Source organism: Nematostella vectensis, chromosome 6 (assembly GCF_932526225.1).
Source record: "Nematostella vectensis chromosome 6, jaNemVect1.1, whole genome shotgun sequence".
Taxonomy (NCBI): Eukaryota; Metazoa; Cnidaria; class Anthozoa; order Actiniaria; family Edwardsiidae; genus Nematostella; species Nematostella vectensis.
The window spans coordinates 2,846,453-2,860,000 of NC_064039.1; the positions used below are offsets into that span (position 1 = coordinate 2,846,453).

The 13,548-nt window shown below is 43.5% G+C and overlaps 2 protein-coding genes across 2 annotated transcripts in view; one reads left to right on the forward strand and one right to left on the reverse strand.

Annotated features, from left to right (window-relative positions):
- The first annotated feature begins 1,077 nt into the window (after positions 1-1,077).
- On the forward strand, positions 1,078-12,337 carry LOC5514647 (F-box only protein 41). Its single transcript, XM_032384269.2, has 11 exons — positions 1,078-2,287; positions 2,960-3,516; positions 5,004-5,210; positions 6,590-6,786; positions 7,437-7,491; positions 8,162-8,216; positions 9,476-9,574; positions 10,337-10,483; positions 10,774-11,051; positions 11,267-11,382; positions 12,135-12,337. Exons 1-11 carry the CDS (start codon positions 1,254-1,256, stop codon positions 12,195-12,197), a joined length of 2,808 nt encoding a protein of 935 aa, XP_032240160.2. The 5' UTR covers positions 1,078-1,253; the 3' UTR covers positions 12,198-12,337.
- A 307-nt stretch (positions 12,338-12,644) lies between these two features.
- The window catches only part of LOC5514649 (CUB and peptidase domain-containing protein 2), a 3,153-nt gene continuing 2,249 nt past the window's right edge, over positions 12,645-13,548 (reverse strand). Inside the window, exons 7-8 of the mRNA XM_032384270.2 lie at positions 13,371-13,499; positions 12,645-12,896 (exon numbers count right to left, since the gene is read on the reverse strand). Coding sequence (XP_032240161.2) covers positions 12,706-12,896; positions 13,371-13,499 — 320 coding nt within the window. The 3' untranslated portion in view covers positions 12,645-12,705. The remainder of the gene's footprint in view (positions 12,897-13,370; positions 13,500-13,548) is intronic.

The following is a 13,548-nucleotide window of genomic DNA, read 5'->3' on the forward strand; positions in this document are numbered from 1 at the left end:
TCTGATGTAAATAAGCTTGTAACGATTCACCTTCTTCAGTCTGCCCTGAAGAAGTCTTATTAAAGACGAAAATTTGGCAGAGTCGATTTCCAGTTTTTGTGTATTGTATTCATTGTTCTGGTACGAGATCGCGACAGTTTGGGCTTTTTGATTCTATGCGCACCCCTTCTGCGCATAGTGGTGCGCGCTGTTTGTTCGAATTTTCGGGTATTAAGTGCGCGCGTGCGCCACAGTTGTACAAGAAAACACAGCAAAAGGCGCGCGTTTTTTACTTAAAATTGCTTTGACAGAAAAACGAAGTCGGTTACCCCCATTTTTTATTTGCTCAAATAGTTAAAGATATACGGAAAAATGATATACTGAAAGAAGAAAAAAAGTTGGGTTGTAGAAGTTTTGTTATTTCGCTTAAAAGCCGTAAAAATACTCCAAAATGGCGCTTTTTACCGTATGAATATTGGCGAAAACAATGTCTTTTAGTGCGATCTCTTAAAATGTAATTTGTTTTGAACATTAGCTACTACGGGTTATTGTTTAGGAGATCGGATTTTGGCAGCTCAACAAACACAACTTAATTTTCTAAAGACTATAGGCACTCTTTTTAAAAACTAAGAGTTGGGATTTTTCCTTGCGCGATCAGTAAAAACGCGTCAACTCTACGCGCCTCTGTTGTGAAAACGAGGTCGGTACCCCCATTTTTTTATTAAATTTTTTCTAAACCCTTAACTTCAATATTGTTTATGCGAAATTTTAAAAAATTCTGGGTTGTAGAACTATTTCAAGGGAATTACCTTGAATCAAATTGCGCGTGCACCATTTGGGCGTCTCTTTTTGCTTTAAAAGACAAGTTAACAAAATACTAAAAAATGAAAAAAAGGTCAAACTTAATTATACCATTGCTGTTATAAGGGTAGCCATTGTTAGATTTTACTTTTTTATTATTATTTTTTACTATTATATTAAAATGAAAACAATCAAATTAAGACATGGAATCGGTTTTTAGTTTAAGTCAACAGAAAGATGACAACCACTTCAAAACGCCTCTATGAATAATATCACTGTTGACTTTGGGTAACAAGAGGAAATTCGTGTTACCAAGGCAAAAAAGAACCGTGAACGGCATTTACACCGAAGGTGCATATATTATTGTACGTTTGGTTGCTCGCGCGCAAGGCGCACGTCATAACAACATGATTGTGACGCGAATAACTGACCGATCGCTTCCAGGGAAAAAATCGCAATGAGTTTGTGTGAAAATGAGTCCTGCTAAAAACACCTTACAAACTGTATGTGTGACTGAACGAGTCATGGACACTTATGGGTTTTCATCTCATTCAACTCCGGTCATCATAGGGGAATCTCCTGAAGAATCTGTTGCGAGTTCCATTGAGTTCGAAATAGACAGTGATTCAACTAGTGGAGTTGGTAACACGGCCGATGACAAAATAGAACAACCAGCTCCTGAGAGTGCTACCAATTCAGACAAATCGGCCATCATTCGATTAAGCGGAGAGCTGCTTAAAGCGAAGCAGAGTAATTGGGAAGTTGTAGACGCATTATCAAGCGCTTACGACGACATTCGAGACATGAGAAAACGCGAGGAACGACTAAACAACGTCCTGGGCTCTAACATTCGCAATTATGCATCCAGTGAAGAAAATAAATGGGCAAAAGGGACAGAAATTAAAATACTCACCACTCAGTTACAGATACGAGCTGAAGAGTTGGTAAAAGCAAGAAGCGATATACGAAAGCTAATGATCGATAGAGACAAACTGAAAGAGGATTTCTTGAAAGCGAAAAGTGAACTGACTGTGCTTTCACTTCGTGATGGGCGAAAGGAAAGTGAGATGGCCCTTGCACGGAGCAACCTCAGGACACTGACCTCTTCCTTGAGCGAAGCAAATGAGAAATTGCTCAGTATGAGGGAAAATGCCGGGTATTTAGAAAACGAGTTGAATTTTAAGAGAATCGAGTTGGAACGAATCAAAGAGGAACGCGATGCCCTCAACGCTGCACTGAGAGAGAAAGAGAAACAACTCTTGCAACTGACAAAGAAAGTCCGAGAATTAGAGACAAGTAACAATGAGTTTGGTGCGTCGTTATCTAGCAAGCAGGAGGAATTGGAAAGCGTCAGAGCTCAGGAAGAGTTGGTTTTGAAAGAAGTAGAACGCGGTATTGCAAAGGAGATGAAGACTACTCGTGCGCGTTTGATTGAGGCTGAGGCGAGACACGAGCAAGACGAGAGAACCATCGCAGAGCTTACACAAAGACTCCGGGAATGGGGAAGGTGAGTACCAGTATTATATAAGGTTATAATATGAAAAAGAAGGGCTCTCAAAGAGATGGAGGATTATTAGAGCATTTATTTCAGTCAACTCTCGCTTTGCTTAGAAGAGATGGGGAAATATATGATCGTTTATTGTAGTCAACTCTTCCTTTTGCTTCAAAGAGATGGGGGATTATTACAACGTTTATTGTAGTCAACTCTCGCTTTGCTTAGAAGAGATGGGGGAATATGATCGTTTATCGTAGTCAACTCTAGCTTTGCTTAAAAGAGATGGGGGAATATATGACTCTAGCTTTGCGGTTACACGTTTAATTTTAGCGGACACCTAGATATTAAGACAGAATAAATAACAAATATTGACGGGTAAGGAGTACGGGGCGTGTGTTTTATGGGCAAAGCTAAGGCTGCTCATTAATTCCTGTTTGGCGGAAGAGTAGAAGCCGGATCTGCAGTTTTCAAGGGAAGAAATGAATCTTCTGTTCCCCTTTTCACCTTTTGTGGGCCTCCAACTGAAAGAAGAACTTATCTTTGGCTTGGTATTTTCTGTAGTGGAGAGTATCCGCGTAAAAAAAAGAACTGCTACTAACACAAAAACACAACTTACATATGACACGTTTATCTACTCTGTCATTCTATGCCTTAATTGATGTTGCAATTATTCTATACTTTTAGGCAATCAGAGGCCGTAAACGCTCAAATCCGTGAAGCAAATACCAAGCAATCTGCCGCTAGAGAACAAGTAACTCAATACATCGAGAAGCTAGAGAGAGAGCTTAGAAACTTAAAAAATCACCAACAGCGGGACATAAGCAAAGATCATGTGAGCCCACAGTACGCGCCAAAACCATTACTATCGAGGCGAAAACACGCAGGAAGAAAACTACCGCATGTAAAACCTCCATCGCTGACCTGGTTAAACGATGAGATGAGCGACTTTTCAGCGAGCGATCAATCCTCTGATACTATCTCTGTATCTGATATCGAGGTGCACACTGGGTATTCTAGGAAAAGATCGCGCCGCTCATTACCGCTGACCCCCAGCGATGTCGAGGTGCTGACAAGTGATGACGCATGCGCTGATGCAAAATGGAGTGACGTCATTCCTAACATCGGATCGCAACCAAGACGGCATACTTTGGATTCAGGGCTCGGCGATAGTCTACGGGCGGGGAGTAATCCCCGTTATCGGGGAAAAGAGAGGTCGACCTCGTGTACGGATGTTAAACTAGGTGAGTAAGTGAGGTTTTCTGGGTAAAATTCAAGATGGCAATTCCAAATAGCAGACCCTGGAAATGAGGCTAAGTTTATTCTTTGTTTAGTAATTCCCTATCTTGAGATATTTTTTAGGCGACTCGTCAACTGAAATTATCTTATTTGTTATTGGGCTCCCTGTGGTCTTAAATATAATGATACAGCACTATAAACAACCTAGCCTGTGTAGCAAGCCCAAGGGTTGGAAAAGAAGAGAGACGAAGACGATGCGCGCTAGGGAGAAGGAAAGACGAAGACGATGCGCGCGCTAGGGAGAGTAAAGGATAAGAGACGAAGACGATGCGCGCGCTAGGGAGAGGAAAGGATAAGACCCCGTCCCCACGTATCCGTTTTCGTTTGAAACCGCAACCTTTTTGTTACGGATACGGGTATCGTCCACCGTAAACTCGAAAACGATAACCGAAAACGGAACGATTTGAAAACGATCTCCAGAGTGGAACAATTTGAAAATGATACCCTTTCGGTGCCGTGGGGACGGACGAAAACCGTACCTTTCGAAAACGATGGCGTGATTCGATTTGCGCGTGCGATGTAAACAAGCAAAATAGTGGGTCTACGCATGCGCTGTAGAGCTTGTCATCGTTTTCCTATCGTTTCTGCGTTTTCGTGGGGACGGGTCGTATCAAAATGAAAACGCTTCGTGTGGACGCGGATCTTTTTGAAAACGGAACAAAAAGGTTGCGTTTTCAAACGAAAACGGATACGTGGGGACAGGGTTTAAGAGACGAAGACGATGCGCGCGCTAGGGAGAGGAAAGGATGAGAGACGAAGACGATGCGCGCTAGGGAGAGGGAAGGATAAGAGACGAAGACGATGAGCGCGCTAGGGAGAGGAAAGGAAGAGAGAGGGCTTGCAGCCGGCCCTCTGTTTTTTTTCGTAAAAATTTTTTAAGGGTTAAATAGTTTAATTAGGTGGCGAAAGGAGGTCGCCTAAAGTTTTTTTTATATTTTATGTTTCTATCCCATCACAGGGGCTCATAAGTAGGGGCAATCATCTGTATTATATAAATGTCACAGCGTTTCCTAGGATGAGGCTATTTTTAGACGCGCGCGAACGAACGGGCCAATCAGCTACTTTGACGTTGGTCAAAGTTGGTTATCTATCATCCGTCGGTTTTGTTTGTTTACCAAAAGAATTGCAAGCTAGAATTCAAAGTCATAGGTAAGGTAGGATTCATATTAAAGAAGAGAGCAACAAAAAGTCAAAGTACCGAAGAGAGAACATAGCTTTTTGTCTGAGACTGCGCGTGCAGCTGACTTCAGCCAAAACGTCAACACAAAGGTTGAATCTGATTGGCTCATCTGCGCGTCTAAAAATAGCCTGATCCTAGGAAACGCCGTGACACCTATATAGTACCAGAACATGGGGAAGTTGATTGCCCCTACTTATGAGCCCCTGCCCCTCAGCAGCGTTTAAAACATTTTTCATCTGATACCATGTCTAGACTTCGCCGCTGACATGCCGCGGATGCCTTGTGCAGTTTACGAGAATACCGCTCGACGCGTGACGGGGAGTCCCGGGAACAACTGCAGCCTGGCAGCCAAGCCTTCTTCTCAATACACAGAAAAACTGACTGACCGCGAATCGCTAACAACTAGACAAGACAAGGAAAGGCATGGGAAACACAGTGACACTAGGAAACAAAACGAAGGTAATGAAACATTCTCGTGTGGTCAAAACCTCACATACATCGTGGGGGGGGGGGGGGAGGCTGAAGTGATGGGTCATGGGGCTTGTAAGGGACTGTCCCTGTGATATAAGGGGTGGACCCTGAGACATGGAAGGGGTGGACCCTGAGACATGGAAGGGGTGGACCCTGAGACATGGAAGGGGTGGACCCTGGGTATATGAGGGGTGGACCCTGGGTATATGAGGGGTGGACCCTGAGACATGGAAGGGGTGGACCCTGAGACATGGAAGGGGTGGACCCTGAGACATGGAAGGGGTGGACCCTGAGACATGGAAGGGGTGGACCCTGAGACATGGAAGCGGTGGACCCTGAGACATGGAAGGGGTGGACCCTGGGTATATGAGGGGTGGACCCTGAGACATGGAAGGGGTGGACCCTGAGACATGGAAGGGGTGGACCCTGAGACATGGAAGCGGTGGACCCTGAGACATGGAAGGGGTGGACCCTGAGACATGGAAGGGGTGGACCCTGAGACATGGAAGGGGTGGACCCTGAGACATGGAAGCGGTGGACCCTGAGACATGGAAGGGGTGGACCCTGAGACATGGAAGCGGTGGACCCTGAGACATGGAAGGGGTGGACCCTGGGTATATGAGGGGTGGACCCTGAGACATGGAAGGGGTGGACCCTGGGGTATGTGAGGGGTGGACCCTGAGACATGAAAGAGGTTGACCCTGGGGTATATGAGGGGTAGACCTTGAGATATGGAAGGGATGGACCCTGGGTATATGAGGGGTGGACCCTGAGACATGGAAGGGGTGGACCCTGAGACATGGAAGGGGTGGACCCTGAGACATGGAAGGGGTGGACCCTGAGACATGGAAGGGGTGGACCCTGAGACATGGAAGGGGTGGACCCTGGGTATATGAGGGGTGGACCCTGAGACATGAAAGAGGTTGACCCTGGGGTATATGAGTGGGGTAGACCTTGAGATATGGAAGGAATGGACCCTGGGTATATGAGGGGTGGACCCTGAGACATGGAAGGGGTTAACCCTGGGGTATGTGAGGGGTGGACCCTGAGACATGGAAGAGGTTGACCCTGGGGTATGTGAGGGGTGGACCCTGAGACATGGAAGAGGTTGACCCTGGGGTATGTGAGGGGTGGACCCTGAGACATGGAAGCGGTGGACCCTGAGACATGGAAGGGGTGGACCCTGGGGTATGTGAGGGGTGGAACCTGAGACATGGAAGAGGTTGACCCTGGGGTATGTGAGGGGTGGACCCTGAGACATGGAAGGGGTGGACCCTGGGATATGTGTGGGGTGGACCCTTCTGTATGTGAGCGGTGGACCTTGAGATATGGAAGGGGCTGAAGTAATAACTGCCTTATTGCTCTAGTGTCGCTTCGTCGGTACTTGTCCGTGGACCGATTGCGGGCACGCAAACGCCGAGTAGCGCTAGGTCTGGTCTTCCGCTACCTAGATCCGCTGGAATTGTGCAGGCTCGCAACCGTATGCAGAGAGTGGCGAAGTCTAAGTGAACATCCGTCACTATGGCAACGAGTGGTGCTGGAGGACAAAGAAGTAAATAACATGGTATGTTGATATGTCTGTACCCATGGCAACAACTACTATCATTATCATCATTATTAGAGAGCTTAAGCAAGTCAACACGAACGGCATCAAAAACGGCGCGCGCGCTCACGAATTGCTGAAAAACGGCGTTGACGTCCGTGACAGGAAATCTAGAACGGCATTTTCCCTATTTTTACGTTCTACGCGCGCGGTCACGGACGTCAACGCCGTTTTTCCAACAATTCGTCAGAGCGCGCGCCGTTTTTGATGCCGTTCGTGTTGACTTGCTTAAGCTCTCTATTATCGTATCATCACAATCCCCAGCACTGTCATCATCACTATCGTCATCATCCTGCCAATCATCTCCCTCATTACTTTTATCAGCATCATCATACGATCTTAGAACCGCTTGTCAATGTGGAAAATTCCAAAATAGCACCATTTAGTAAATAAACCCCTGGGTTTATGGATAATGTCCAAGGATGAGAAATGGTACGAAAAATAAACAGTTGGCCGAGAAGCGAAGCTTCGAGGGTTACTGTAATTTCTAGGAACAATTCTCACCCACGGACATTATTCGCCGATATCACAGTGAGCCAAAGAGTATTTAGGGTTTTTTTGTATTTAGGTTTTTTCTTGCTTGTGATTCTTGTCCGTGTTTTGATTCGCAGACATTATTGTCCATATCTCGTCGGTGTTCGCCGTTACAAGTCCTTGTTATGAAAAGTAAGTACATAAATGAATAAAAATGAATCCCTTCACTCTCGCGAATGGTAGTTAGGGTAAGCCGTGCTCTTGTAGGGTTATAATTAGCTACGCCTTTTTTAAAGGTTTAGGGCTAGCTGCGCTCTTGTTAAGGGCTATTTTTAGCTATGCCCTTGGTATTGTTAGGGTTTGGCAGCTGCGCCCTTTTTAATGTTTAGGGTTTAGCTGAACCTATTAACATGTTTAGGGTTAGCTGTGCCCTTGTAGGGTTAATTGTAGGGCTAGCTGCGCTCTTGTAAAGTATTAGATTTAGCAGCGCGATTGTAGGATTAGGGCTAAAGTACGTGCCCTTCAGGGCTAGGGCTAGCTGCGTCCTTGTAAAGTGTTGCCGCCAGGGCTAGGGTTAGCTGCGCCCTTGTAAAGTGTTGGGGCTAGGGTTAGCTACGCCCTTGTAAAGTGTTGGGCCTAGGGTTAGCTGCGCCCTTGTAAAGTGTTTGGGCCAGGGCTAGGGTTAGCTGCACTCTTGTAAAGTGTTGGGGCTAGGGTTAGCTGCGCCCTTGTAAAGTGTTGGGGCTAGGGTTAGCTGCGCCCTTGTAAAGTGTTGAGGCCAGGGCTAAGGTTAGCTGTGCACTTGTAAAGAGTGTTCGACTTCAATCAACTTACTCTTACCTTATTCTCATTTCATTCCCAGAACTAAGAAGATCCTCCATACCACCGAAAACCGAGAGACACAAAAACCCAGACACGTAAGTAAGGCTATTTAGGGACAAAAGAGTTGATGGCTTCACCTACGATTGCTCTAATTTAAATACATACAGAAACATTATAACTTACAATAACCTGTTTTAAAACTTTTAACAAAGAAAACACAATCATACAATCCAATACAATCCAAAAAGAAATAAAAAATTCTGGAAATGAGAAATCATGGTAAAAAATCTTAGCTCGCGCCCTCGCGAAGACATAGCTACCACAACTTGATCTTTACACTTCACGGATATAGAAATCTGAATATAGAGGAGAGTCGTACATTCAGCCACGGTAATTTCCCGTTGTGGGGACTTCGAGAAAAACAGACGTGGGTGTTCGACAGCAAAACCAATTTTAACCCTAAGGGATAGCACTAAGGGCGTGGTCAACAACAATTCCTACCCCTAAGAGATAGCACATTGGGTGTGGTCGAAGGAATTTTTAATCCTGAGAGATTAAAAAAAACAATACTTGTTTTATTTGGCTGACAGATCCTGTATTGTTTTGTTACCAAGAATAAAGTTGGAAGTATCAACCGATCAGTTGACTTGAGGTTTATTGTAAAATACGTTTCGAGCGATTGGGCCACCATTTTGCGTGGGACACCCTATTAGGGTGTATTAGGAAAAATCCTCCTCCCCAAGCGTGAAAATCCCTAAAGATAGCAGATTTGGAAAAATTCTAAAACACAACCTAAGAGACAGCAGTTGGTAAGAATTTTATACCCTAAAATATAGGTCGAGCACCCCCGTCTACTTTTCTTGAAAGTCCCCCTAGGGAGTAATTTCCAAGTTCTCAGCCCTAAGTGCTTTTGTAATCTCGTTTCAAACAACTGCTGCCACGTTGATGCTTTCCTTCTCTGTTTCCTTTTCTTTCATGCACGTTTAACAACTCTTGTCTCTGCGTTCTTGTCCGTCTTCGTCTTTCAAGCCTATTTATAATGGGAGGCTTTTTTTCTACTCTCTTTCACTGCGTTTAGCCGAATGGAAGATATTTATTGTCTATATTATGAAATAAGAGAGACAACATGTATGAGGATAGCCATGCAGCTGCTTTAGTTTATTTAGTAATAACAGTATAGGCGGTTAATATACAATATAAACACAACTAGTTCAGTGAGCTGGAAGGCGTCAAGTGAAAAACATGACGCTAAAAACTGCATAATAAGGACATACTAAAGTCATGTGACCGTCAAGACAACAAAAGAAACAACAGCAATCTCATTAATACCGAAAATCAATTCTTTTTACATCAGCTGTTACTTGGAGCGAGGTCTGGAGTGCATCATGAAGGTGACCGCTGACCGCTTGCGATCGCTGCATATCGAGGACTGCGGGGTTCTTATTTCTGACAGGTTAGTAAAATGGAAAAAAAGAAGCAACTTTAAACAGTGAAAGAATAACCTAAAATACCGTTTAGATCTTAAAATAAAAATATGTTATACACTGTATTGGATGGTAACTAGATACCACTCACAAAATAACCGACCCCCCTCTATTCAAGAATTACCTTATTACACTTAATTTCCGAGACGTCAAAATTTCGCGATTTTGAGATGGCGATATTTCGCGACACTTTATTATCGCGATTTTCCTGTTTTCGTAAAAACCAGATCACTTTATTTTCGCGATTTTGGGATAATAAAATCAAGCAAAACAAGTGGAATTAAAATGTGCTGTACTCATCAAACTTGAAACAATTTGTAACAAAAAGATGCGTGGGCTAAATTTGGTTTCATAAAAATCTATATATACAAGTCCAGCCAACCCCTTACCGTACTATATGTACATTATTAGATGACTAAATAGACAAGGTGTTTCCATAAAGCTTATTAAACGGCCAATATCCCCCCAAAGGCTTCTTGTGTACTCACTTAATTTTCGTACATCCTAATTTTCGCGACACTTAATTTTCGCGTCACTTTATTTTCGCGAATTTTTTTTAAATCGCTAAATTCGCGAAATTAAAGTGAAGCGAAAATTAAGTGTAATAAGGTATATTGTCCTGGTAATTTTGAAATAATTACGAGAGAATTACGGGAAAAGGTAATCTTAGTATTGAAAATGTCTCAAGACTTACTTAGACATCTCCTTTTGATTTCTGATTCTATCTTTAGGTGCTTCACGTTTGCCGGTACCTTTACACGTAATCTCCGTTCTATGACGTATATCAGTGACAAGTTCCCAGCAAGCACCGAGGCCTTCTGGCCCTTACATGATTGCCGCATGTTAACGAGGCTCCGCGTGCCGCCCATGTCGCCATGGTAATGTCAATCAGATCTCAGTGACCATTTTTAGACACCATTTTGAATTTGATCCTTCTTTTTTGCTTCTTGTTACTGAACACCGCAAGCCCCTGTTACAGCGCGCGTTCGTGTTTGCACAAGATGTCAACAAGATCCCTTTATTCACCGTACTCATGGCGAAAAAAGCCCAGAAATATTGACGTTGTATCCATACAATGTCAGCACCATCGCTTGATGTTTGTGGTGTTTATACAGCACTTTGCCATTTTTCAATTAACATGATTATTGAACTATTTTCCCCATTGCAGCGATCATCCTTATCGTTTTAACGACAAGAGCTGCGAAGCCATCGCTAGCCATTGGCCTGGGTTGCGCAGTTTAACCTTGGGCGGCCCGGGTATATCCCTAACCGGACTGTTGCATATTGCGCGCGGTTGCCAGCGCCTCCAAGAACTCGAGTTGGACCGTGTATGTCACGTGACGGAGGATGCGGCGTATGCGATGTGCCAGCAAGGACTCATGGGATTGCGATGTCTCTTTTTCACGTTCACGCCCGTGTCCCCTGACGCCATCTTGCAATTTTACTGTAAGTAAAGTGTCTCCCAGGGTATCGCTTTAGTCAGCATTTCATTTGCTTTTGCGGTTCAAAACTATCTATTGGCGCAGTTCTTCACCATCAGAACCTGCTTGCAGCTAGAATACCATTTTCACACGGGATTGATCTTGGGACGGAGGTCTTCGATCCTTCTGACACTTTATTTATTTATTTTAGTTTTGAAAATATTTTCATTTTTTTTTAAGCTGCCTGTCCTCAATTGGAACTCATCGCAGTGCATGTTGGGATATCTGATTATTTCACCGAGCCACGTGATGCTGATTGTATTCGCATGTACGATCACGTTGTCTTCGAGCTTGTGGTAGGTAAAGCAATTCGCATCGACGTTAGACCGCGCTCCCTCATAATATTTTGGAGAAAACGCTTTGGTGAAAACGCTTTGGCGCACATTAGAGCATGGTGGGAATATCCAAGCTTTGGTATTCGTGTTGGTCATAACTGCCATCCTCGTATTCCGAGTGCCTAAATTTCTTAAAACCTCTCACGTGTTAGCCATAACGGAAGGGCACAATGCACGCAACAATTTGAGTAAGTACGCAGCTGCTTTGTCTCCTATTATCTTTGCTCTACAAAGGAGTCCTTTTGTCTCTATTCTTCTCGTTCTTTGTGTCGAGGTGCGGATATTGTTCATTTGCCCAATCAAATTGCAGCTTGTAAGAGCTGCGTACTGACCCAACAATTTCACAAAGCCTGAAATATTTACTCGTCACCCTATACCTTTGTTCCAGAGCCCCGAACGTCTCTCTATTTTAGTGACAAGCGGAGCCCAGGTCGAGGTTCTGTGCTCTCGAAGAGTTATTTTGATTTATGCCTTACTTTCATAATTATTACTGTTTTCTAACCAAAACCAAACATGTTTTCTTGGTTTGCCACTATTTTTGGTTGAAATAATCAATAATTGGAGGCCCAGATGTCTCATTTTCACCTAACTAACGAACAACATTTCTAGAAAGGTTTCACTACTGCCATAGTGATAACTTTTGCTTAATTTGTTTTTGTTTATCTAGTTTCTAATACTTTTCGATATATTGTTTTTGAATTACTGTGTCCCAGAACTTGATGGAAGACAAGACTGAGTTGAGTCGAATCCTGCGAATCAAGGCAGACTATGGATGAACATCGAACCATTCTGTAGAATTATATACATGTTATCTATATTTTTAAAAACCACATGTAAAACCAACAAAAATTTATTAATAAGGACTAGATGTTTATGCAGTTTTTGTAAGTTTGTGCTAAATAAATGTTTCACTGGATATTTGCTAAATGCTCTATTAACAAGGGGATGGGTAATGGTGATATTGGTTAAGATATGATTATTGCTTTGATATAAATGATGGTGATTGTGATGTTGATGAAGATTGTGGTGATTTTGGTGGAAATGGTGTCGAACGTTTTTTTTGTAAGAACTGACAAAATCCTTTTAAAAAGGGTCGCTTTTGATTTCTGTAGTCAAGAAAGGGCTCCCATGAAAAAGCTAAATATATGTACAAACAAGCGCCATATCTAGATATGGTATTTTCTTACGCGCGAAAACGCGCGAGCACAAATGAATACAATTAATGACGCAATAATCAAATATTTTAATTCGAACTTTATCTTTTTCTTGGTTTTAGCCAAAAATTTAGGCGTTGATATAGCTCTCGATCCATTCCTTGACGTAACGGACCTTAGCGTAGACGCCAAACTTGCCACGCCCCGCGCATCCATGACCCCAAGACACAACTCCGTCCAGATAGAAGCGACCGTTGTTTTCGCAAACCATTGGGCCTCCGGAATCGCCTTGACAGGAGTCAATGCCTCCCTCATCCAAACCTGTGGAACAGAAAACTTGTTTAGAGTGATGGCAGGCCCGTAGCCAGGGGGGGTTCGGACGAACCCCCCTCTTCCACCCGGCTTGAAGGTCCGCTCAGAGCAAACAAAAATAAATAACGTTTGGCTGGAGATATACCGTGCACATATCAAGATGTCTTTAAAATGACTATAAAAATTTTTTTATAATAATTATCTTTATCATTATCGCTATATGTTAAAAAGTACCGTATAATAACATTTTAAATACAAGATTGATTGCCTAATGTAATAAGGCGAAAAGAGGGGGTATACCGGAGATTTGGTCCGCTAAAATGGAAAAAAAAAAAAAAAGTTGATAGCCCCGGAAATTTTTCTCTCCAACCCTTATTAGTCTGAGATCGCCTTACACGTTCTTATGTTTTATATGTATATGCGTGCATTTTTTTTTTCAATAATCCTCGCTTTTGTCAATCGATTGTATACCATGTAACCCACCTGCGCAAACCATCGAGTCGTGAATTTGCCCTGGGTACGAGCGGTTACAGCGCCCGCGAGATACCAGCGGAACGGAGACCTGCATAAGCTGGTTTGGTGCGGCCCCACCAGATGACAGTCTACCCCAGCCTGCAAAATACCGTGGGAAATCATAGATGCTTTCCTTTTTGCGATTAGA

Bases quoted from the DNA above. Each gene is read 5' to 3' on its own strand.
- LOC5514647 (XM_032384269.2), top strand. From the start codon at position 1,254: ATGAGTCCTGCTAAAAACACCTTACAAACTGTATGTGTGACTGAACGA. The intron at 3,517-5,003 runs GTGAGTAAGTGA...TACCATGTCTAG, and splicing joins GTGTACGGATGTTAAACTAG to ACTTCGCCGCTGACATGCCG. The intron at 8,217-9,475 runs GTAAGTAAGGCT...TTTTTACATCAG, and splicing joins AGACACAAAAACCCAGACAC to CTGTTACTTGGAGCGAGGTC.